At 42.0% G+C, this 25,433-nt stretch overlaps 2 protein-coding genes across 2 annotated transcripts in view; one reads left to right on the forward strand and one right to left on the reverse strand.

The window, feature by feature from the left end:
- Positions 1-625: 625 nt before the first annotated feature.
- The window catches only part of LOC127047388 (EF-hand calcium-binding domain-containing protein 6-like), a 108,822-nt gene continuing 84,014 nt past the window's right edge, over positions 626-25,433 (reverse strand). Inside the window, exons 13-18 of the mRNA XM_050945503.1 lie at positions 15,964-16,111; positions 14,166-14,290; positions 13,422-13,665; positions 10,311-10,483; positions 2,800-2,968; positions 626-1,559 (exon numbers count right to left, since the gene is read on the reverse strand). Of these exons, the coding sequence (XP_050801460.1) occupies positions 1,554-1,559; positions 2,800-2,968; positions 10,311-10,483; positions 13,422-13,665; positions 14,166-14,290; positions 15,964-16,111 (865 nt within the window). The 3' untranslated portion in view covers positions 626-1,553. The remainder of the gene's footprint in view (positions 1,560-2,799; positions 2,969-10,310; positions 10,484-13,421; positions 13,666-14,165; positions 14,291-15,963; positions 16,112-25,433) is intronic.
- LOC127047271 (uncharacterized) lies at positions 21,093-22,727 on the forward strand. The gene is made up of 2 exons (XM_050945409.1): positions 21,093-21,408; positions 22,236-22,727. The coding sequence occupies exons 1-2, from the start codon at positions 21,108-21,110 to the stop codon at positions 22,664-22,666; spliced, it is 732 nt and encodes a 243-aa protein (XP_050801366.1). The 5' UTR covers positions 21,093-21,107; the 3' UTR covers positions 22,667-22,727.

The following is a 25,433-nucleotide window of genomic DNA, read 5'->3' on the forward strand; positions in this document are numbered from 1 at the left end:
CACCTGCTCTCTATTGTAAAAATAATTTTTTTTAAACTGCTTCTTACTCCTGTTCGCACTGCAGAGTCCTCACAACTGCTGGGGAATGAGCTGCTTTCTCTTCCTGCTCATACCAGGGCCAAAACTCATTTGTACTTATTTACAGCTGTGCAATCCCACCAAGGTAAATTAGAGATAGTACAAGCCCATTGGACACAATAGGGTTATACTGGTATAGCTGAGGGTAGGTTTGATGTACACTATGAGATAGCAAGCAGGGGAAAGAATTTGGAAAAGGAGCTACAGCAAGAATTAATCTTTTCCTCTATGATTCCCAAAATACATAGACAGCAAAGATCCTGCAAAACAACACATCACAGGATAATAATAAATATTTTTATTTATGATGGATTTCAAGTGAGTAGCTGCAAGGGAAGAGTGTGTGCAAAGCAAACCAAAAAGAACTCCTGACTCATGGCAATACCTTGCATAGACATGCCTGGCCAGATCATCAGCGAACGTACATCAGCAAAGCTTCACTGAAACCAGTGGAACTATATTTCTATACATAAAGTCACTTTAGTGGGATTACACCAGCAGTGAATTTGGTCCTATGTACTGAATAGACAAATGACACATATTTAAGTGAATTCAGATATTTATTTAACCAAATCAACTATGCATTTACATGTTTATGAAAATGTATTTGTACTACAAAAACAAACAGATAACTAACATGGGTCTAAACATACAACTGCTTTGAGCATGGAATGTTCAGTGAAGTCATGTGCAGAGCTGCTGCAGAATCGGGCCCTCTGCCTGTTGTACTCTATGGAGAAAATACGTTTGTAAGTAAAAAGATAACCAAGCATGAAAATGTATGTTTATATTAAGGGCCAAATTCTGGCTAACACATACAAAGGACCTGATCCAACTCTCAGTGAAATCAAAGGGACTCATTGTCACTGCATCCTAAACAGCAAAGATCCACCTGGTACCTTCACTGAAAGTTTTATTTTCTCTCTAAGATGCATCCTTGCCTTTGCTTTTCAGAATATTAGTTTCCTTAGTAACAGCTTGAATCAGGTTTTAAATATAGTACAGTATTTGTTTAATACTCAGCTGCACTCTCTGCTCTCACAGTTTTTATTATCCCCCTACAAAACAACTGGTAATACAGTGGGCAACTCATGAGTAGCCAAAAGACACAAAGCAGAGATCCACACTCCAAAGAGAAGCAAATGACTTAGCTGGAAGCATAAGCAGCTGGGAGCAGGCAGACAATTCTTCCTCTTCTACTCACAAGAATATTCTACATTATTTTATTGTGGGTTTGCAGGAGATTTTTTGGCTGTACGTGGTTAGCATTTTTTGCAAGTTTCTTCCAAAAAGGACTTGTAATCAATTCGCCCATCCAGGTTGGGATCAAATTTAGATAGAATGTGGTAAACCTCATCCTCATCTAGCAGAAGGTTACAGAGCTTCAGTACAGATCTGAATTCTGGCAAAGAGAGATGGCCACTGCTGTCAATATCCAGCTTCTTAAAGGCTCTTCGAAGGGTCTTCCAGTCCCCTCATAACTACAGCCAGAAAGAAAACAATTGGGATGTTGAATTACCCCAGTGAAATAACAACCAAACCATTATGTGCTGTGAGGCACGATGGCCTTCTTAATATTTCACCTGAACTACCATTTTGCTGTACGTATCTGCGGACTCACACAGATCACCACACTGGCAAGGTTCACATAATATAATTTGAACTTTGTTTGCTTTCTTTCCCCCAAGGGCCTCAAATTGCTTCATAAACATTAAAGAAAAATTTTCAAAAATGGCTGCCTGAAGTTATGCTTCTATGCCCATAGTTAGAAGCCTAAATAAGTGGCCCAATTTTCAAAAATCTAACTGAAGGCAGTGGCAGTTTGACAAATCAGGTCACTTATCTAGGCATCTTATATGGATTTACCAGTCTAACTTTAGGCACCCAAGTTTGAAAATCTTGGCCTCCAGGAAGAGCTGTGGCTGGCTTTCGTAAGAGCACAATGCTGGGGGCGGGGAGAGGGAAGTGGACAGTGCCAAGGAGACTTCCCCCTCTTTTACTCCTGAACCTGGGCTAGGTACAATTCCTGAAAAATGTTTTATTGATTGGCCTTTACTGGAGATCTCTCTCATCCTGCCCCTTCCAGAACTCATCCATGTGGTATTTTCTTTCAAGGATTCTCCCTTATCATCATTTCATTCTTGACAAGTGGAAGTTCCTGGAAGTTATCATACAGGATCTCAACATCATACCACAAGAAAAAATATGCTCTGTACTTGGACAATAGTGGCAAGACCTCAAACACTGCAAGGGTCTGCCTAAAAGTAAAGTATGATGTATGCACAGGCACGGGTTATCTGTGTTTGCCTACTAAGTATTCTAATTCATCTACCTCAGATATTTCAAAGGCACCACCAATGTCCATGATAAAATATAAAGTGCAACATCAAATCGAGACAAATTAAGTACAGCTCCTACTGCCTCAGCCAAAGTAAAGTTCTTACTTCATCTCATCTGATAGAGCCACTTTCCATGGACAATAAGGATCCGCCTCATTTGTAAACACATGCAAACTGCAGACATAGCAAGTTCTGCCACTGACCAGAGAACTTTGATGATTGTTCTAGTGTCTGGCTACCAGCTGGCAGATAAAGCCAGTACATTATGCGTATGTTCTAGCACAGTTGATCACTGGACTTTTAGATCTGATAGCTAAGCAATTTAAAACGGATAAGAATTCACATTTAAAAGTAAAGCCACTAGCCATGACAGCCATCATACCTTTTTTTGTAATCTGGTTGTCAGACCACCCAGCTCTGCAGTCTCCGTTCCCTTGCAGGATTGGTCTCTCTCACCCTGAGATGCCTGCATAACAGCAGCCATGTTATTCCCATTCTTCCATCTTTGTCTACTTAAAGCAAAGGGCTTCAGAAACTCCAGGTATGAAACACTTAAAAGAAAAAATGTGTTCATAAATTTCTACAAAACTACCTACATGGTATCTTAATTCATCTTCTCCATTTGAATACTGTGTTCCAAATTTTCTATCATCCTCAAAATCTGTGTACTTAAATCTTGTGTATGTGATCATTTCCATGCATAATCTCCATATCTGCCCATGCAAATCAAGTAGTTGGATACCTAGCCACCTTTTCTGCATCACTAAACATGGAATTCTGTGGCTGCCGATATAAAGTCCATCTTGTAACATTGGACTGTAAGGAACACATTTACACCTGCTTAGATTATCATTTTTTTTATTTTAACAGGACCCAAAATGTGAAGAGGCTTCATCCAGTACAGATAAAGGACATCTCTGCCCTGCAGAACTTACAAATTAATTTCAGACAAGATGCAATGAAGGGTAAGAAGAGAATAAAGAAGGGAAGAGGAGGAAAGTCAGGATTAAGCAGTTATTATGCAAAAGCAAGTGCACAGCATGGTAAAGCAAGTAATACTTTTAAGTGGGACATGTGGATAGAATTAAGGAGAAGGCTAACTACCTGGCAAATTTCTTGCAAGCATCATGAAAGAAGTGGGTTTTCAAGAGGGATGTAAAAAAGGAGAGGCAGTGGCTGTGCAGACCAGGTCCAGAAGGGCATTCCATAAGTTTGGGGCTATGTGGAAGAAAGCATGGAGACAGTTGTGGGAGAAGCAGATGGAAAGGCTGGCAATACTGGTGAAATGAAGCGTAGATGAGGGGGAGCACAGCACACAAAAAGATGAGGTCAGATATGTAGTGAGGGGCAGAAGCATGTCGAGTAAAGAGTTGGTCCTCAAGGATGGAGAAACCAGGACATTCTTGTACTGTGCAGGGAAGGAAACAGAAGAGAGTGTGAGGTAACGACAGAAGGAAACGGGTTAGGAAAAAACCTAGAGTGAAATCCTAGCTCCATTGAACTCAGTGGAAATTTTGCCATTAACTTCAATGGAGCCAGGATTTTACCCCTAACTGTTTAAAAAGCATACAGCCTATCAGTGTCTAGCCCGCAGCTAATTGCATTTACTTACTGACTTATGACCTTATACTAAGGTTATTGTTTATATTCAGTGCAAAACCCAACAATAAAACTTGAGGTTCTGATTTTAAACACACGAAATCTCCAGAAGTCCAGCATGAAATTGCATTTATGTTAGACTTCCCAATGTTATGTGATTAAGTAAAGAAAGACCTTCAAATAATGCATATTATTTGATGTTAATTCCCTGGAAATCAGGTAATCATGCAGATTTTACTGTTTTTTTTTCCAGACTCTAAGCTTATGTTTATATATAGAAAATTAAGTTACTGGTTATTGTCACTGCCAGAAGAACAAGGAGAATGTGAACAATGTTCCCTCTAATTTTTGACAGGCTGTGTGCACAAAAAATTTCTTCCGTGCAAATTTTTGAAGCAGAGTTCAAATTTGTGCGCCAGGAGACAAATGAGCCCAAGTGAGTAAAATGTGTATACATTTAAAAAGTTTTAATTTGCAATTTGTAACAATAGTTTTACACCATGTTATTTTATAAATGTCATTTTTAAATACTTAGAAAAAGGAAATTTAACCATTCTTCATGAAGCAGAGGTTAGTTTTAAGCATTATGATTGTCTATAAAAAAAGATCATAAAGCGTAAGCATATATCAAGCACATATTAATCATGATCATTATCAGTCCATAGGCTTCTGCCAGTTGGTATCTACTTTCACCTTTCATTCTATACACATGTCGGAAAAGATTGTGATAAATATATAATAAAGACAATTTAATAAGTATGCCATTGTGTCAATTTATATGGGTTTTCAGATAGAGACATAAGTAAAAAAAGAAAAACAAGAGTTTGTGTTTTAAATTTAAAATTTCCCTAAAAAATATCAATAAATGATTATCAGTCAAAAATAAGATATGTAATTACAAATGCATTTTAAATTTCCTTATTAGATGAAATATAAAAGACTGCTAAACTGTCCTTACTGTTTTTCCCTGTGATCTTTTTCATTTGCCCATTCAATATAAACTCTGTCCAGATCTATCCGTTCTCCATCCAGCTGGTAATGCTTAACACACATCAGCATGTTCAAATGATCTACTTGTAAACGATTCCGTAGTTTGTTTTTCAGAGTGCTCATTAAGCTAAAGCCACACTCACAGTCTGCACTTGATGCTAGGAATGTTCCTCCAATAGCCATCAACTTTGCAAGATCCTGAAACTGTTCGTTCTGGTGAGCAAATGTCACCATATCCGGGAAACTTAAAACCAATTGGCTTTTGATTCTTTCGGCTACTGTAAACTTGAAGTCATTGTACTGACTGACTACAACAAACTCTTTGTATTTTGAACATAGGGATTTGACCTGATGAATTCCAAAATTGAAGTCACACTTAATTATTGATGCACAATCAAAAGCGGACCACTGCTGGACTTCATCCTCTGGAAACCTGTCTGCCAAATGTCACACACGATGTTTATGAAAGTTATTATGAAACTGTATCAATTTAATTATTTTCTTGAGAGCTCATATCTAAGAGAGCCTTAACTTTGTCACTCCATAAGACTGAATCTCCAAGGTACTGTCTTCTGATCTTGCTCAGTTTACCTTGGACAAGGTGAAACACTTCAAGAGGTGTAAGGCTCCGTTTCTAAAGCAGCGTAGATAGTGAAGCCAGCTCTGACAAAACATCATTCAAAACTTCTAATGTTATTCAGTATTCAGCTTTTTGTGGCAGTATTTAAAAACTGGATCAGTATTTTTGTCTTGCTCAAAATATTCCAGAAGAGGATTATAGTTGTGAATAATTGCTCAAAGTGCAAAGTGCCTAGATAACCAGCGCACTTCATTGAGTGGCCGGAAAGCCACTGACTAACATTCAGAAGCATCCATTATTTCCTGAAATTTTATATTTTCTTCTGGATGACCGACAGAACACTGTGTAGACAGTTCTCATTAAGGTTTCGATGTCTCTTATCAGCTTGACCTCTTTCCATGCATCGGAAATCCCCAAGTCTTCCCGGTGTGCAACCCAATGTTGCTGGACTAAGTGTGGAATATCACGTTTCAGCTGAGCTGCCCCACCATTGAGTTTGCCCAACATCACGGAGGCACCATCAGACGTGAACATCACCATTTTCATTAGATCAAGCTAGTGTTTTTTATAAAATGCTTTGATTGCAGACACTATTGAAACAGCATCACATTCTTGCAATCGCAATAGTCCACCAAACGAAGTTTAATAGTCTGCAGAATTTATGGATCTATATTTAAAGTAGAGTATCAAGTATCTGTTAATGGATATATCAGTGCTTTCATCAACAGCTAGAGTATGAAATATTGCCAATGCTATTTCATGCATGAGGTCATTTTGGACAATGGAGTTGATAATTTCAAGAAATTCAAAAGCATAATTTTTACTTCTCCAGCTCACTGGTATGCGCACATATTTTTCCATATGGTCATTAATATCCTGAACAGAAAGCATTGAGCTGTTCATTTTAATAGCCAACAACACACTGTCAATAAGTACCTTGATTTTTTCCGGGTTTGAGCACTTGTGTTCAAGATTAATTTGCCTCCTCTGCTTTTCAGCTGGACTTTCAAGAATCATGCTAAGCAATCTGCTCTGTAAGAAAGGGTTTTTGTTTCTAAGTCTTGTTACACCATCTATATGAGACTTACTTGACAGATGATGCTTTAAAAAAATCCAACTTCCATACATCGTTCCACATTCTTCCTGTTGAAAATTCTCCCAAAGCTCTGGTATCTCAACAATATACACAAACCACTCCATTGTTCTCATCATATGTGAATATTTCACGAAGTTTAATAAGCATTATATTATGTGACTTTGGTGTAACCGTCTCTATAGTCTCATCCAGCCATCCAGATTTAAATGAAGTCACTGTTCTTTTACGCTGTAGACCTCTAGACAGTGACATTTTGAGACTGATTTTTTACCAGATTGGTTTATTTAAAATTAATACTTTTATTATATGGCTACTATTTCAATGCGCTTAAAAGCGTGACTCGACAAAAAGGCAAACGGGAGATCATTCAGATCAGGATACCGGAAGTTTGTGCATAGCAAAAAAACACAGGAAAATGGTAAAACATCACGAGTAAATGTATGAAGTCCAATGCCTTTGAAAGATTTCAATCACAAAAACAACATTTACCTTTGTTCATTTCTGGGAAATCTTTGCACTTCCTTAGCAACTACGGCCAGGCATTTTGACTTATTGCACATACTTGAGTTTGTACAGAGCCAAATGAACAGACTACAAGGAGATGTGTGGATCCCGACCAGGGCCGTCCTTAGGATTTATGGGGCCCTAGGCAGTATTATTAAACTGGTGCCCCTATGCCGGATGGCAGCCCAAGCTCACAGCCTGGTGGGGGAGGGGGAGGAGGGACTTGACAGCAAAGGATAATGAGATGCCCAGCCTGCCTCATGGTGGCGGAGATCCCCGCAGAGACTTCCATGAACTCTCCCTCATGCAGAATGGACATGAAGAAAGTACCTAATTAAAAGCACTAAAATTTGGGAATAAAAAATGTCAGTCACAGGTTTTTTGATATGCCCTGAAGTTTGTCAGAGATTTATTTGCAAAAACTTCATAGTAAGGGTGAGTCAGCTGTCCTGCTGAATACAACATTACATATAATGGAATACATGATGCAGCTCTTCTCTGTTTTACATTTTCTTCATCAGTATTTCTAAGTTGAATTTATATTTTAAATGTACTCAAATCTTAAGCCAGCATTCCAGATTGCTACATATTTAACTCACTGAAACAAAGACATTCTTTTAAATTAATCAGAGAGATTTAGTGTGTTCATAACAATGTTCATTGCTTTTAGAAAAAGGGAACAGTAATTTACTTTGTGTGATCTCCATAACAAGAGACATGGTTATGAAATTTCACCAACTTTAAAAAAATGTTTCCAAAGATTTTAGGTATAACAAGGATTTTGTCTTACTAAGGTACTGATTTTGCTGGAGGGTTCTTTTAAAACTAGTTTGTCGAATAGTCAGAAGTAAAGAAAGGGAACTCTTTGTTCAGCTATCTGGAAGGGAAGGACTGTTGTCCCTTTAAGAGCTCTCTTCAGTGGGCAGTGGAGGGAGAGGTGGTGAAGGGATGGACAGAAAGGACAGGAAGACTTGGAAGCACTTTTTTTTTTAACAATAGTAATTAAAATGTGTATTTTAGATAAGGGAGGTCTTTTGAAGGATTTATTTAAAAAACTATGTGTGAAGATCCACACATTTAAGGCTAAAGATGATTGTGCATCTAAAACTCTATGCAAGCATTTTTTAGAAATGTGATTTTATAATCTTTACCAGCTCACTAATGAAATATTTTTAAAGCAAATTTTAAACTAAGGTCCTGTAGACTGACATGTTCTGTGTAAATATTACATTAATGCACAACTGTTTTTGTCAGTAAAGTCAGAAACTGACAGTATAAAAATTTATTTGGGCATAAGCTTTCGTGGACATCTGATGAAATGGGTTCTAGTCCACAAAAGCTTATGCCCAAATAATTTGTTAGTCTTTGAGGTGACACAAGGACTCGTCCTTGTTTTTGCTGATACAGACTAACAGGACTACCACTCTGAAACCTGTCAGTATATACCTTGGGGTTGGCAAATGCCTGTTAAATGGCTTTATTACCCCTTGAATGTCTCTTTAACAGTTTCAATGTTGTGCTAATAGGTCTGGCAGGCTGGAGGTTTTTTCACTTTTAACTACTAGATTCCCTCCCAAGGAAGACTCACCAGGCTAGAGCAGCCATCTGTGGGAGCCTGCAGGAAGGGTCAAAACAGGGATAGGAAAACAAGAGGGTGGACACTAAGACCCAGTGGTGCCCCAAATTTTCAGGTGCCCTACGCAGCTGCCTATGTTGCCTATGCCTAAGGACGGCCCTGATCCCGACCATCCCAATGTGATCAATGTTCCAAGTTCGAAATGCTAGTGAGGATGGGTACAAACGATTCATTGCCCTCCTTTCCCTTTCTCCCCCCTTGTCAGCTAGTAGAACCTGGCTGTGTTGAGAAATGGCGGGTGAACAAAGTCAAAAAAGTCGCCCGTAAATGATATTTTGGCCTGGCTCTGATGTATTATTTCATTTTTTGTGCGCGCGGTGTTTCACCATGTGCGCAGGGTTTAGGATCTATGTGCACATGCACACATGCACAGCTTAGAGGGAACAGTGAATGTAAACCAATGGGTGTTGTTGAGTCTGCAGTCAGAGTTTGAAATAATACTAGGCCAAGTCTACATTAAAATCTTTTGCCAGTATAGCAATGCTGGTTAGAGATATGTTAATTTTTTTACAATATTACTATACTGGCAAAAGCCCTACTGTAGATGTGCTTATACCAGCATAAAAGTGCTTTTGCAGGTATAGCTCACTTCCTCAGGGAGCTGGTATAAACTATACCAGCAAAAGCCAGTATAGTTACACCCTAAGGGCTAGACCAGGAAACCTTTAAAAACCTCTAAGCTTTAAAAAACTATGAACTTCCCATGTCACTATTATGGAATGTTAACCCTGAAACGTCACCGAGAGGAACAGTGATTCTTTGCACACAGGGAATCTGAATTTTTGTACCAATACAAAGGCAGAAGTTTATTTTGTACCTGGAGGAGGGGAAATATGGGTTAGAAATTTAGATTCTCAGGCTTCTTTTATTAAAGTCAAGGCTCATGTTAGCTCTGATTTTAAGACTACTGTAGGCCTTGGTTTGGAGGCTCATTATCTTTCTCATTCAGGGGGATGCATTCAGAAGGTAAGGCAGCCATGTGACAGATGGGTCACAAAAACTTTAGTTCTGAAAGAAAATTATTTGTTAGTTTTTAAAATTTCATTGTGACTGGTTTGGATGCATTTTGCTGCTCATAAAAGCAATGCACTAATAACTCTCTCAAGAGCTTAGCCACCATACAGATAGTGCAGGTGATGTGAAAATTTACTCACACAACTCTTTCAGTGCAATTGATACCTGACTTGCTAAACCCATTCTATTCCAGACCTGATTGTCTTTTGAGTAGAGACTTGCAAATTCAGAGACACTATGAGTCTTAATTTTTATGATTTGGACAAAATGTCCAGCTGAGAATAGAACAGGAAAATCAAATGACCTAAGCAAGAATTTGAATTCCCGTCTTCAAAAAAGTGCATTAAGCTGTTGTGCCACTTACAGTATCTAACACCTACTATTGTTTGTTCAGTGTTCTAGACTTCCATTTAGATATCATATAAATGTTTATAGACCAACTTACTTCTGACTCTTTTTCCAAGTTTAACTTACCATCCATCTCCATTGCTTTCAAATTTCTGTCCCAGCATTTCACACTCATATTCATTAAGATGCACACACAGCTCAGTCAAAATATCTTTAAATTCCTTCTTGCTCACAAAGCCTGTATGGTAGGGGTCTAGTTCTTCAAATTCTTTCTTGAGATCATCCCACAAATATTCTACCTACAAGAAACAAACCACATAAAATCCTGTAGTATTTAGGATGTACACCCAATCCTCTGACTAACACTGCAGTGTATACTCCTCATGCAGTAACCAGAATGTAGCATCCCTGCTCTAATCCTCATGCATCTAGAAGCTTATTTTTTTCTAAGGAAATGTGTGGACAGATTCTGGAGGTATGGAGTCAATAGGACAGATTTTCTGCTTTTAGTGACAACTCTGTACATCCAGAATAACTGCGTTAACCTCTGTAGGGTTATGTTAGATTTACCAGTGAGGGTAGCCAATAGGTCTTTTGCCCTCGGCGAGATAGGGAAACTGCCTTTCTCTAGCATGCCAAGATTGTTCCAGTGGACTAGGCTGAGGAAATCAATTTGTGATTCAATGGCCATGCAGGTGGTTCAGCAACGTGCTGTGGGGCACAAAGAGCATGACAAGGCATGGAAGGTGTCCCAGTCCACAGCTGCAGCTAAGGAAGTCCCCAGCCGTAACGATTCTTTGTGCTGTTGGAATCTGGCTTCCACAGCCAAGAGAGCGGGACTGCCCCTGTGCAACAGCTTTCTCAATGAAAAATTTCCCACACTGGTTTTCCCTTAACTCTCATCCCATTAACATGTTATCAAATCTCATCATTATCAGCAGCAGTGACTGGAGAGGTGTGATAGGACAACATGGAGTGGGAAAGATGAACAGCAACACACTCCTCCTCTTGGGTAAATGTGCAGAACACAGTCTGCTCATCACTAATACCATCTTTAGGCAAAATGGTAAGTATAAAATGGCATGGATGCACCCAGGGTCCAAATAATGGCACCTGATTGACTATGTTATCACCCGCCAATGAGACATCTGCAATGTCGGTCAGTGGCATGCATGAGAATAAAATCTGTTCCAGTGACATTTCTATTGTTAGCAAACCTACAAATCTAATATTTAAAAGTGAGATCTTCATCTGAACTTGATGGGTGAAGGCCAAATTCTGCTCTTAGTTACACCTGTGTTTTTGTCCTCCTCTTGGGAAAAAACATGAATGTAAATTTTTTTAAAGTTAAATTTGATTTGAGAGAGATATATAGAGAGAGGATAAAAATGAAAGAGCTGTCATCCAGCCACTCGAGGCGGAAAGTGCTCCTGGTCAATTTCTTAACCAAATAGTCCTTTCAGTGGGAATAAAAAAAGCAGGGAGCTTTGGAAACTGAGCTTCAACATCACAGAGTTTCCAGTTGATATGGTCTCTGGCTGGAGAGACATGAGTTGCCCCGATGTAATAACAATTGTCAGGACAACAAATTCTTTTTAAATTTAGTGGTGGAGGGCGAGGGCAAACCCATGGATCTGCAGGGGAAAGATGAAAGGCAACAAAGGGAGGGTAATCCCCCATCCTCACCTATATGACAGCTCAGTGCCTATGGGTGCCAGGCTGTAACATGATCCCAGTCAGCTCCAACCTCCTATTAAGCATATACCTTTGTTTCACAATATGGAGAGGGTATTCAAGGAAGGCAGTGGTAACAGGATCATCAACATCCTGTCTGTGGTTTATGAAAGATGATGCAGAGTCTGGCCATCTCCCCAGTCCGATATTTACCACACCCACCATGAATGCAAAGTTAAAAAAACATACATTTGAATGCAAATTCCACATTTCAGCGTGTGGAGGAAATTATATGGAATCTTTATGGTCTCAACCATCCCAATCATATTGCTGATTTACTCTGGATAGTACCTGTACAATTTCCAGCTCTCCTCCATAGCAAGAAAGACCAAGTAACTTGGGACTTTGGTCCCACAGTGCTATGGCATTAAGACAGGGGTGGCCAACCTGAGCCTGAGAAGGAGCCAGAATTTACCAATGTACATTGCCAAAGAGCCACAGTAATACATCAGCAGCCCCTCATCAGCTCCCCACTCCCAGCGTCTCCCACCCACCGGCAGCCCTGCTGACGAGCGCCTCCTCCTGCACCTCCCAATCAGCTGTTTCATGCTGTGCAGGAGGCTTGGGAGGGGGAGAAGCGAGGGCACGGCAGACTCAGGGGAGGAGGTGGGAAGAGGTGGAGTGGGGCCAGGGCCTGTGGCAGAGCCAGGGGTTGAGCAGTGAGCACCCCCTGGCACATTGGAAAGTTGGTGCCTGTAGCTCCAGCCCTGGAGTTGGTGCCTATACAAGGAGTTGCATATTAACTTCTGAAGAGCAGCATGAGGCTCCAGAGCCACAGGTTGGCCACCCCTGCACTAAGAAATAGTGTGAATGGGCAGTCTTCACCCCAGTCCCAACACATACCCCTTAGAGTAGTATCCAATACTCAATCCCAGCTTTACCCCACCATTCCTGGATTTTCTTTATTCTTAACTTAAATACATACAAACAAACTATAGCCCAAGCTTCCTCCTGAGTTGGCTCTTTCTAGAGTTTGACCTCGCGAGACCTCTTGTCCCACCTTTAGCTCCTCTCTTGCCTTGAAAATTGTTCACCTTGTGTTTTCCTAAGTTAAAGGTAATAAAACCTATCTGGTCTGGCTACCAGCATTTGCCAGCACAGCATCTCTGCAGTTCCATGCAGGGACCTGAAATCTGATTTCTCATCACAAATAGATACTGTGCACACAGACACAATCCATTTGCAACCTGTCCCACATAAATATTTTGTTTCCTTTTATTAGAAAAAAAGTTCTCTGCTGTGCTTTCCTTTAAACACATCATCATTCTGTTTGGTTGGTGGGTAGTGTTAATTCTATAAATTTTTCTCAGTATACATAAAACTCAACATCATGCATTTCAAAGAAAAAAGTTTGCAGATTTCTGATCATGCACTAGATGCCTACTTTGGAATTTAAGTCACAATTTACCAATCTTCTTTATATTTTAGGAATAAGGTAACTACACACACATTGCTGGAATTTAGTCTCAGCAGGCATTACTTCTTTAAACTGGAATAGCTTACTTTTGCTCGCACCCTGTCCACCAGTATGTCAGAATCACAGCTGAGCTTTTTAGAACACAGCCTGAAGTTATTGTCCCCTTTTCTGGGTGGACTAATCTTGGCATTGGGGAAACACGAAGAGCTGGGGGAGTATCCAAAGTGTCTCACGAACTCCATGAAGTCAAGGGTATTGTCCTGATTTGTAATTAAAGTTTCCCACAGCTTGCGGATTTCACCTCGAGTTATTTCAGGTTGGATGTCAAACCTTGCATCAAAACATTGAAAGAGACAAATGTAATGACACTAGCAACAATAGTTTGATAACTAGTAAGAGGAAAAGCAGAAAGTTATTCTGTGTACTGGTCAAATCTCAGAAGTGCTTACTAGCAAACTTCCAGTGTGGTCACTGACGCTACTGGGAGTTTTGCTGAGGAAGGACTTCAGCTCTACACCAAGAGACAGCAGAATGGTAAAATGATGAAAGATTGTTATTGCTTGCTGGAAAAAACCCTCTTGGTACAGGGGCTGGAACTAGGGGTGCAGGGGGTGCAGCAGCACCCCTTGCTTTGAAGTGGTTTCCATTATGTAGGGTTTACAGTTTGGTTCAATGGCTCTCAGCACCCCCACTATACACATTGTTCCAGCATCCCTGCCTCTGGGCCAGGTCTTCAGCTGGTGGAAATGAGTGTAACTTCATGGAAGTCACCATCAGCCAAGGATCTAGCCTCAAGTCTTCCCAGAAGCCTCAGAAACCAGTCTTCTTACCGCTTCAAGAGAAGGTACATAGTCTCCTGAGTGAGGCGCCGAGAGTTCATTTCATCTAAATCTTCAAACTCTTTTTCTATTGCTTGGTAGCGTTTATTTAGCAAGCTTTTAATAATCTTGAACAGCTTGGGGGGAAAAAAGAGATAGGTGTGAAGGTTTACAAACAGAGAGACTTTATTTGTAATTATCTTAACACAAATGTCTTCTGGAGTTTTTCTTTCAAAACAAGGGGCTCTCTAGTAATTGGTGACTACGGTCTCACAACAGCATGATTTCACTACTCCCTCCAGAGTTCATAGGAATTATATTATTAGACAGGATGCAGCCTCAGGACTTTTCCACTGAGCATGGAAACCCTAGTACAATTAAGAGTTACATGAATTTTAAAGCTATTCAGCTGGCAAATATCTTAACAGCTACACAAATACCCACTCCAACTGCTTAGCAGCTAGAGCAGGCTGCTGTTGAATGGGAAATCTTGGTTTAAGTTGGACTGTGCATTCTATATTCCCATACATTTGTTACTTTAGTAATGGTCCCATATCTTCAGTTTTGTTTCTAATTTTCATGTATGATAACTTTATGATATCCCTTGGAGAGCTCTAGGTAAATTATGTCTACAGCTTTCCAGCACTAAATATTTTCTCTCTCACTCCCTCATTCATTCTATCAAATTAAAGTGACACAGGTCTCAGTTCAGCAAACATGTACATTAGAATTTATTTCCTTCATTTTATTTATGGACCCTCAACTTCAGTTTGTGCTATTTTTCTCTGTATTCTGGCTGGCCATGAGTTCCCATACAGATGACTTGTGCCAGGAGCAACATATTACAAACTATAGCCCTGATCTTGCAAACACTTACCCCAGTGGTTTTCAACCTTTTTTTCATTTGCGGACCATTAAAACATTTCAAATGGACATATGGACCCCTTTGGAAATCTTAGACATAGTCTGCAGACGCCCAGAGGTTCGTGGACCACAGGTTGAAAACTACTGACTTATACACATACTTAACTTTATGCACATGAGTTGCTTAATTTTATTCATGAGAATATTCGTAAGTGTTTATAGGATCAGGGGTTAGCAGGATGCACTGTAGCTGTGTCTTGATCAGAGAGTCTGTGGTAAAATGTGGACCACAACCTCCTACTTTTCCCCCTACCCCACAACACCATTTCAATGTGCAGAGGAGGTTCTGTAGAATGTCTGCTTTTATTATTATTTATATAGTACCATAGGTGCATATGGCATTTTACAGGCAAATAAAATGGGGCCTACATTTTGCTTTCATTTGCATGGCTATAAGTCCAGGCGTACACCACTGATTCCAGTGAAATTACTCCAGGATTAATACCTCTGCATCTCAAGCACATTTTGGCCCATTAGAAATGGCAGCTCTGTGTAGGCACACATGCATTCCTGTGCGGGTAACTGAATCTATTGTCACCATCATAAAGACAGGATGGAAGAAACTCGCCCGCAATGTTCAGTCTGCAGTGAAACTAGGGAGAACCTAAGGACAAAACAGTGGGTTTCATAAGCCCAGTGAGGAGGCTAGACTATGCCTCTGAAGTTGGGACAACTAGGACAGGTGGTCCTGGGCTGCCATCCAGAATACAGTTCATAGGCTTCTTGCAGAATTTTGATCAAGAAGGGGTCAGATCAGGATGAGCATCGGTTAATTATTGACTTCTTGAGGGCCCTTCCAGCCCTATGTTTCTATGATTCTATAAGGTGCTCTCCAGAGGTCGGTGGGGAACTAGGTTTACAATAACGGGCTGTGTGTGTGTGTTACCTGTACCTGCCTTGGAGTTCTTCCACAGGTATATTTCACTTTCTGGTTAGGGATATTTTCTTTCTGTTTCTGCACATCTTTGTCTTCGTTAGGCTCACACACAGAATTTGTTACAGATTTCTCGTCAAAGAGACTAGGCAACCCTCTGCTGAAAGAAAAGACTGTTCATTTAGCCTGCCTCTTGCCATATCATCCACTGGTGGCTTAGAAGAAAGTTAACCCTAGTGCCCTGCCTGTCCCCTTGTCAGTGTGTCAAAATCCAGGAAAATGTCCAAAGAGGGGGAGCCAGAACAACTATTTCACAGTACTACCCGCCTGTATGGCTTCATGCTATGTTGTTCTTAAAGGGGTAAATATAAGAAGTGTATTGGTGTATATTTCACTGTATGGTCTTCATGGATAATAAAGTTGGCCAAATGTCGCCCCTGATTTGCACCATGTATAAGCCTGGGAGAGTGCCTGCTACCCCTGCAGGGCACACACTAGGACAAAGTCCACATTCAGTGCACCTGGAAGGGGTAACTTGTGCTTTATACTTTCCAGGAGGTGTTGTGCATTTAGCCTCACGCAGCAACTGCTCTTAGCCAAGCACAAGGACTTCATGGGGGTTTGGCCCCTGTACTGGGATCAATAGGGCAGGGCACAATCTAACCCAGACTAGGTGCATTTTCAAAGTGAGGTGCAGGGTTTTAGCTATGCAAATCCCCTTGGCTTTAACATGAATTGTGTGACTAAAACTCACATACAAAAAGCTTTCAGAAAAATAAATCCCAAAGTGAAAAATGCTGAGAGTCAAGACAGAACCTCCACCAGTGACTGGCAACCTGTCCTGACTTTCTAACTGTGCAGTGTCATCTTCACAGAGTGCATTTCTCAAAATGTGTGTCATTTACCACATAGCAGGCAGTAAAATAGATGTTAAAAACATCAAGATTTTCAAGACAGTTTAGAACACAGAGATATAGGCAACCTACATGGTGAGCACAGCTACACCAGCAGGGTTAAAGGGGAGACAGTCCAAATTAATCCAAGACCTGCAAATCTTGACATACGTAAACCCTACATGCATTAGATAAAGAGGCCAGAAAAAAAGGTGCCCCCTAATGAGTTTTTTTTGCGCTTGGGTGAGCGAAAGGGCTGCTTCAGGAGGCTAATAACTGAAAACCTTCCAGGCTTTTGTCCGGAGAAATGGCAGGCACTTTCCATCCCTTTGAAAAAAATAAGGCCTTTCGGAGTCTTCACGAGAGATGTGGATTTTAGGGGTGACCTTAGGTCATACAGAACTAATCAAGCGAAAACAATAAGAAAATTAGCCTGACAGTCAGCAAGTATCTGAGGACTTTATCAAAAAGAATTAGGAATGGACAAATTCACTGGGAGCAAAGGATCAAATCTGCAAGGTGGCATTGTGTGGTGGGATTAAATTACTTATTCATTGTTAATTTATTTATGTATGTATGTGCAAATGACCTAGCTGCTGCAGGTGCTGAGGAGTTTCTGAAAAGGCCCAGTTTTAGAGCCAAGGCTAGAATATTGGTCCATTTAACTCATTCTTTTCCTTAAGGCGATCAAACAGTGACTTTTATCTAGGAGATAGAGAAGGAAAAACCATATGTGTACTTGGAATGATGCGGCATCTGAGAAGCACTAAGTACCCAAGTATTTCAGTCTCAATCAAGAAAGCTGGGGGAGGCTCCGTGCAGTTTAATGTCCAGCAAATTAGCAAATGAATGTTTATGTCAATATGTGAAAAATCCCTAGTTGATTTAAACCGATAAAAAGCCTCTTCGGAAATAACAGAAAATGTAGGCTTTTTCTTTTTTCAAGAGAGAGAAACAGTACTTACTAAGTTTTACTGAAACTTACAATAGTTGCAGGAAACAACAGTTGTTTACATGGATGCTTATATATGCATGAAATATTTCTAGTGCTGCCATTAGAAGAAATATAAGAAGCCTTTGCCAGCCGCTCTTCAGATAATATGTTTACTATTCGGAAGAAAACAGCTACAATCTGTAAAGCTACAGAGCCAGCTCAGATGCCATCCTTGCTACCACTCTCTTAAAGGCACAGGAGGTCTAAAGACTTGAAGCAGGTCAGTCTTTATATTCCACCCTGCCTCCTGTAAGATGAAATCTGAAGATGTGATAGATAGGAATCTTATTTTTCTCCAAGTTTAGACAAGTAATAATAAAGGGTGAAAATTGTCATCTCATGTTGCTGTTGACCCAGAAGAGCAAAGTCACAGTGGGGATTCTGTGTAGGACATGACCCTTGGGAAAAAAGGAACACAAGAACTCAGCATGGGGGTTGAAGGCAAGAAGTTACACATATTGAAAACGATAGCATCACATCAGTTAATGCCCTATGATGGGAAGTCCTGCTGGTTTTGTGTCGTTCTGTAGATAAATATTTGGAGTTTGAATGTATCTGGTAAGTAAATCTCTTAATTAAATCCCCCAAGAGTTGAAGGTACTAATAAGAGATGGCTCATCACAACAAATGTCAATAGCTGGTGTCAGAGTTTGTAAAACTGCATTGCTCAACGAAAACTGAAATCTCACCTGAGTTTAAGTAGAGATGCAGCCTTATAAAGAGCACCGAGGCATACAACACATTTGCCTGCTTCTCTCAAAATATTTCCCATGTTTTGGTCATTCTCAGAGCTTTCATCCTCATCCCAAAATAAATGTCTCTATGTCAAACTAAGAGGAATAGATGGTAATGAGGCCACTAACCAGTGTGATATTTTCCCATACTATTAAATATTAAATTTAAGGCTCATGGCCAAAATTTCCAGAACTCACCTGAAAACCTTGGGCACCTAAGAGCCTTGCTTATCACTAAAATATTAACTCAACATTTTATTTGAGGGATTGAATTAAATCAGTAAAAATGTCAATAGTCATATTGCTATTTGTCTTCTGAAACCCTTGAAATCTGTCAAGGAGCCTTCTGAGATGTGATACTATTATATCCACTGTCAGAGTACCGTGCACTAAATGGTGCATTGCACAACCTGTTGAGCTTGAGCCAGATTTTCTGTAATATGCTTTGATGTGATATTGTGTATAGCAGGATAACTACTTCTCATTCATCAAACGTATTCTGTTAGAGCCAAATCCTAGCCCTTATTTAACAGCCTTTTGTTACCAAAACTTCCACACATTCAACATACAGACTACAGGATTTAGCCATTAATGAACATTAACAACACTCTGCATTGCACCCTAGGAAACTGTCTTGATGTTACAACACAAAATCCTACTGAAATCAATAGGACTTTGGGGGCCAACTTTTCAAACATGGGTGCCTATGCTGCACCTCCAAAAAAAGGGCCACACCTACTGCATGTGCAAAAATTCACATTTCTGCATGGAAAATGGCTGCTGCATGAGCCACAGATGCACGTGAATGTTTGTGTGTATAACTTTGGCCTCCATGAGACTTGTAATCATTATTACAGGTCACTAATAATAGGTGAAGTTTATTAACCAGCATTATGAAACGGAGCTATAATACCTACACAGTAGACATTTTTCAAAGGCAAACAAACTCTGCCATGCAGTTATTTAGAAGGGTCTATTATATAAAAAGGATTCTCAGGTTCAACCCCAAGCTGCCCTATAGGCTTTAATTCAAACTGCTAGCAAGTTAAACACCAAGTTGCTGAGTCTTAATCGCTATTTTAACCCAAGTCAGCTAATACAGGTAGCTAACCCACGTTAAGAGCATATCTCTTTTCTGCAGTTTAGACATACCCTAAATTTGCAAAGCTCTGCATTAAAGTGGATTAATCACAGAAACAAAATCAGATTCTTAGAGTAGAAGCCTTATCCAGCAAAAGTCAATTTTGAAATCTAACCTCATTTTCTGTTTCTACATGTCATTTATCCGCCAGTAGTAAATATAAACACACGGTGAGCTGAGATATTAACTCTGCCAACATCATGAGCATGTTTTGGCTAATGGATAGTGCAATGAAATTATGGGCTTGAATTCTCAACACAGGACAAGAAGGAGATGGGGTTCAAAGGCAGATTTATGCCATCTTTGCAGCTCTCCAATACTGGAGTCAGCCCCTGGAACAGCATGGAACAAAGGAGTCCCCAGACTTCAGTAGAGTTTTGCCCATTTACAGTAGCAACAGTTTGGCCTAAACAGTTCAATAGATACTTTTCCAGCAACTGCAGATACTGAAGGCCCAGTCATAAAGAGGTTTTGTAAAATAGTGCTCATGTTCCAGAAATATGCTGATGTCAATGAAGTTGGAAATTCTGGGGTGTAAATTTACCAAAGGCATTCCCCCACCTTTAGCTACTCTTGGCAAGTGTAAACACCAGCACCTATTCACACACACTCAGGAGGCTGACATCTGCCCAATATAAGCTTTAGGAGTTCACCTGCACAACCCACTAGTTTCAGTATGTTTTGCTGGTGACATTCTAATGCATGTGTGGGCTGGTCTTCACTACTGGGAAGATCGATGCTGCTGCAATCGATGCAGTGGGTGCTGATTTAGCAGGACTAGGGCATGGCTACACTGGAGAGTTGCAGCGCTGGTGATGGGGTTACAGTGCTGCAACTTACTCTGTGTCCACACTTGCAAGGCACAGCCAGCGCTGCAACTCCCTGGCTCCAGCGCTGGCTGTACACCTGGTCTGCTTGAGGTGTAACGATTACAGCGCTGGTGATGCAGCGCTGCTTGTCAAGTGTGGCCACCAAAAGCGCTTTTATTGGCCTCCAGGGTATTAGGAGGTATCCCAGAATACCTTTTCAGTCAGTCTGCTCATCAGTTCGCACTCTACTGCCCTGGGCTCAGGTGACCCGCCCTTTAAATGCCTCGGGAATTTAAAAAAATCCCCTTCCTGTTTGCGCAGCCAGGTGTGGAGTGCAATCAATCCATCAATCAGTAACCATGCCTCCACGCGCCAAACGAGCCCCAGCATGGAGCACTGGTGAGTTGATGGACCTCATCAGTGTTTTTGGTGAGGAAGCTGTGCAGTCACAGCTGCGCTCCAGCCGTAGGAATTATGATACCTATGGGCAGATAACAAAGTCCATGATGGAAAGGGGCCATGAGCAGGACGCGGTGCAGTGCAGGGTTAAAATAAAGGAGCTGCGGAGTGCCTATTGCAAAGCCCATGAGGGAAACCGCTGCTCAGGTGCTGCCCCCACGACCTGCTGTTTTTACAAGGAGCTGGACACGATACTTGGGGGTGACCCCACTGCCAATCCAACGACCACGATGGACAGTTCAGAGCAGGGAGAGGAGAGGGAGGTGGGGGGGGGAAGAAACCGAGAGTGAGTGTACTGGGGTGGGGGGAGACACCCCAGAGTCCCAGGAGGCATGCAGCCAGGAGCTCTTCTCAAGCCAGGAGGAAGATAGCCAGTCGCAGCAGCTGGAACTTGTTGGTGAAGAAGAAGCAGAGGAGCGGGTTCCCGGTAAGCAGCTTTTATTTTCAAGATGGAAATGTTTCGGGAAAGGAGGGGGGGTTATGGCTGCACGCAAGCATGCCTAGATGTGGAATAGCCCATTGATGTGGTGTATCACGTCTCGGTAATCGGCATCTGTAATCTCTTTAAAAGTTTCTGCCAGAGCGTGGGCAATGCGCTTGCGCAAGTTTATAGAGAGAGCCACTGTGGTCCTTGTCCCAGTCAGGCTAATGTGTCCACGCCACTGTGCCGCGAGGGGTGGGGGGGGACCATTGCTGCACATAGGCAAGCTGCATAGGGACCAGGGAGGAATCCGCATTGCTGTAGAAGACCCTCCCGCTCTTCCCAGGTAACCCGCAGCAGCAAGATATCTTGCAGGATTAACTCCTGTGTAAAATGTAGGGATAGTGTTCAGTGCAGTTCCACCCACGCTGCTCTCTGCCTTCCCCAATGCGCAGAAACCCCAGTGCAGCCCTGACCCAAGCAGTTCCCCTTCCCAGGTGAGCCGCGTCAGTGATACCTCTTGCAGGATTAGCTCCTATGTAAAATGTAGGGATAGTGTTCAGTGCAGTTCCCCCCACGCTGCTCTCTGTCTTCCCCAATGCACAGAAACTCCAGCGCAGCCCTGACCCAAGCAGTTCCCTTTCCCAGGTGAGCCGCGGTAATGAGAGCACTCATTTCCCATTACTCACCATGTCTTCGCTGCTGTGGCCTCTCTGTGCTGTGCTTGCTATGTGTAAAGTATGCTACAATGAGACTAAAAAATCCTTCATTGTGATTATACACAATGCAGCCTCTGTAATAAATGTTTCCATTTTTGTTTTTATTTTAATGAGTGTCCTTGACTAGTACTAGTAACATACCGGCCCTATCACAGACTGCTGAAAAGCTACAAAACCTGAGGAGGAAACCAAGAAAAAGCAAAGAAGATTTGGTGAAAGCAGTTATGAATCAGTCTGCCAGAGAGAGCAAGAGGCTTCAGGACTGGAGAGAAAAGATTCAGCAGTGGAGGGAAACACAAAGCAGGAGAAAGGAATTGGCTAAGAAGAAAAGCACTAAGCAGCTGATAAGCCTCCTGGTGCGCCAAACGGACTGTATGCAGTCACTGGTAGCCATGCAGGCAGAGCACTACCATGCTGACCGCCCCTCTGTCCCAAAGCTCTCTCCCTTGTGCCTCAATGTCAGCTCAAAACCCCCTTCTCCAGCTTCCAGGTTCTTACCACCACCAGCTGCCCCCAACACCTGTACGTTCACCTACCAGCCCTGAGAACTACGACCCTTACCCTATGCACTCAACCCCCAACATCATGCAGCATTTTCATCCTGAAGTGCAGCAGTCATTGCACAGCACTTCAGGCAGGACATATTCAAACCTCTGACTGTACAGTTCACCACCCTGCCCCCCTGCCCTTTTACTTACTTTCTTTTCAATAAATGATTTCTTTGCTTTTAAAACCGTTTTTATTATTGCAGAAAGTGAGATACCGTACCCCAAGGAAAAAACAGGCACTGCAAATCATTGTAACCACTGCACTTCACTCCTGTGCAAGGCACCAAACATTACTGTTGGCTTTCAGTCTCAAATTGCTCCCTTAAGGCATCCCTAATCCTTGTAGCCCTGTGCTGGGCCTCTCTAGTAGCCCTGCTCTCTGGCTGTGCAAATTCAGCATCCAGGCGTTGAACCTCAGAGGTCCATTCCAGACTGAATGTTTCACCCTTCCCTTCACAAATATTATGGAGGGTACAGCACGCGGATATAACTGCAGAGATGCCGCTTTCCCCCAAGTCTAGCTTCCCATAAAGAGATCTCCAGCGTCCCTTTAAATGGCCAAAAGCACACTCCACAGTCATTCTGCACCGGCTCAGCCTGTAGTTGAACCGGTCCTTGCTCCTGTCAAGCTTCCCTGTATACGGTTTCATGAGCCAAGGCATTAACGGGTAAGCGGGGTCTCCAAGGATCACAATGGGCATTTCGACATCCCTTACTGTGATCTTCCGGTCTGGGAAAAAAGTCCCAGCCTGCAGCTTCCTGAACAGGGCACTGTTCCGAAAAATGCATGCATCATGCACCTTTCCAGGCCAGCCTGTGTAAATGTCAATGAAATGTTCACAGTGATCCACAAGCACCTGGAGAACCATAGAGAAATACCCCTTCCGATTAATGTACTCAGATGCCAGGTGGGATAGTGCCAGAACAGGAATATGCATCCCATCTATCGCCCCTCCACAGTTAGGGAAACCCATTTGTGCAAAGCCATCCACAATGTCCTGCACGTTCCCCAGAGTCACGGTTCTTCTTAGCAGGATGCGATTAATGGCCCTGCAAACTTGCATCAACACAATTCCAATGGTTAACTTTCCCACTCCAAACTGGTTCGCGACCGATCGGTAGCTGTCTGGAGTTGCCAGCTTCCAGACTGCAATAGCCACCCGCTTCTCCACCGACAGGGAAGCTCTCAATCTCGTGTCCTTGCGCCACAGGGTGGGGGCGAGCTCCTCACACAGTCCCATGAAAGTGGCTTTTCTCATCCAAAAGTTCTGCAGCCACTGCTAGTCATCCCAGACTTGCAGGATGATGTGATCCCACCACTCAGTGCTTGTTTCCCGAGCCCAAAGGTGGCATTCCACGGTGCTGAGCATGTCCGTTACTGCCACAAGCAATTTAGTGTCACATGCATCAGGCAACTCGATATCATCGTTGGAATCCTCACTGTCACTTTGGAGCTGGAGGAATAGCTCAACTGCCAAACGTGATGTGCTGGCGACATTCATCAGCAAAGTCCTCAGCAGCTCAGGCTCCATTTCCCACATAAATCATGCTGCACAGAGACTCACAATGGCGCCAAACTGCTGGGATGTGAAGCGATGAACCACGGGGCGTTGGGACAGGAAGCGGAATGACCCGCACCCTTCCGTCCCCTTCCCACAACCCACAGCGCCAAAATAGGACGAGGTGCTCTGTGGGATAGCTGCCCACAATGCACCACTCCCAACAGCGTTGCAAATGTGGCCACACTGCAGCGCTGTCCCTACACAGCTGTACGAACACAGCTGTAACTCCCAGCGCTGCACACCTCCAAGTGTAGCCATACCCCTAGTGAAGACTCGCTAACTCAACATCAGAGCACTCTCTGGTGGACCTCGGTACTCCAGCTCCCCTAGAAGAATAAGGGAAGTTGATTGGAGAGTATCTCCCATTGAGACAGCATAGTAAGACATTGTGGTAAGATAACTAAGCTACATCAACTCTAGCAACGTTATTCACATAGCTGGAGTAGCGTAACTTAGGTCAACTTATCCTAGGGTCTTCTTTGCGCTGCAACTGGAGAGCACTCTGCCACTGATTTAGTGGGCCTTCACTAGACCCACTAAATTGACACCCGCTGCATCGACTGCAGCAGCATCGATCTCCCCAATAGTGAAGACAAGCTCTAAGATTGGGCTCAAAATAGGTGCCCTGTATGATTCATTACTATTAAACTCCGAATATCCTAGAACTTAATTTTTTGTTTCAATTCTTAATGATCTGTTTCTAGGGCAAGCAGTGTTGCCCAGGGGATAGGACACTGCCTTTAATTCAGGAGACCTGGACTTGAGCCATTGACTTCTGCGTGACCTTTTCTCTGCTTCAGCTTTCACATCTGTGAATGGGGATAATGATATTTACCTCCTTTGTACAACAATTTGAGATCTATTGATGATAAATGCTAGATAAAAGCTAAGTATTATTTATTTATAATTATTATTTTACATTTTCTATAGGAACAGCATTTGGAAATATAGTGATTGGTTTAATTCTGGCCTCACAGTGCTTGAAACAAGCCAGAACTCCACAGCCCAGGCCATCAAAATTTAACAACACTGCACTTTTCTATAACATGAAAGGGAAAAGACAGTACCAGAGGTGATCTGATCCTGGATTTGATATTAACTCACAAGGAAGTGGAACTAGAAGTCATGGGATATTTGGGAATGTTGTACTTGAAGTGAAATTAATTAATCATTGGCTGGTGAATTAATAAAGTCTACACCTT

The sequence above is a fragment of the Gopherus flavomarginatus genome, chromosome 3 (assembly GCF_025201925.1).
Source record: "Gopherus flavomarginatus isolate rGopFla2 chromosome 3, rGopFla2.mat.asm, whole genome shotgun sequence".
Classification (NCBI taxonomy): domain Eukaryota; kingdom Metazoa; phylum Chordata; order Testudines; family Testudinidae; genus Gopherus; species Gopherus flavomarginatus.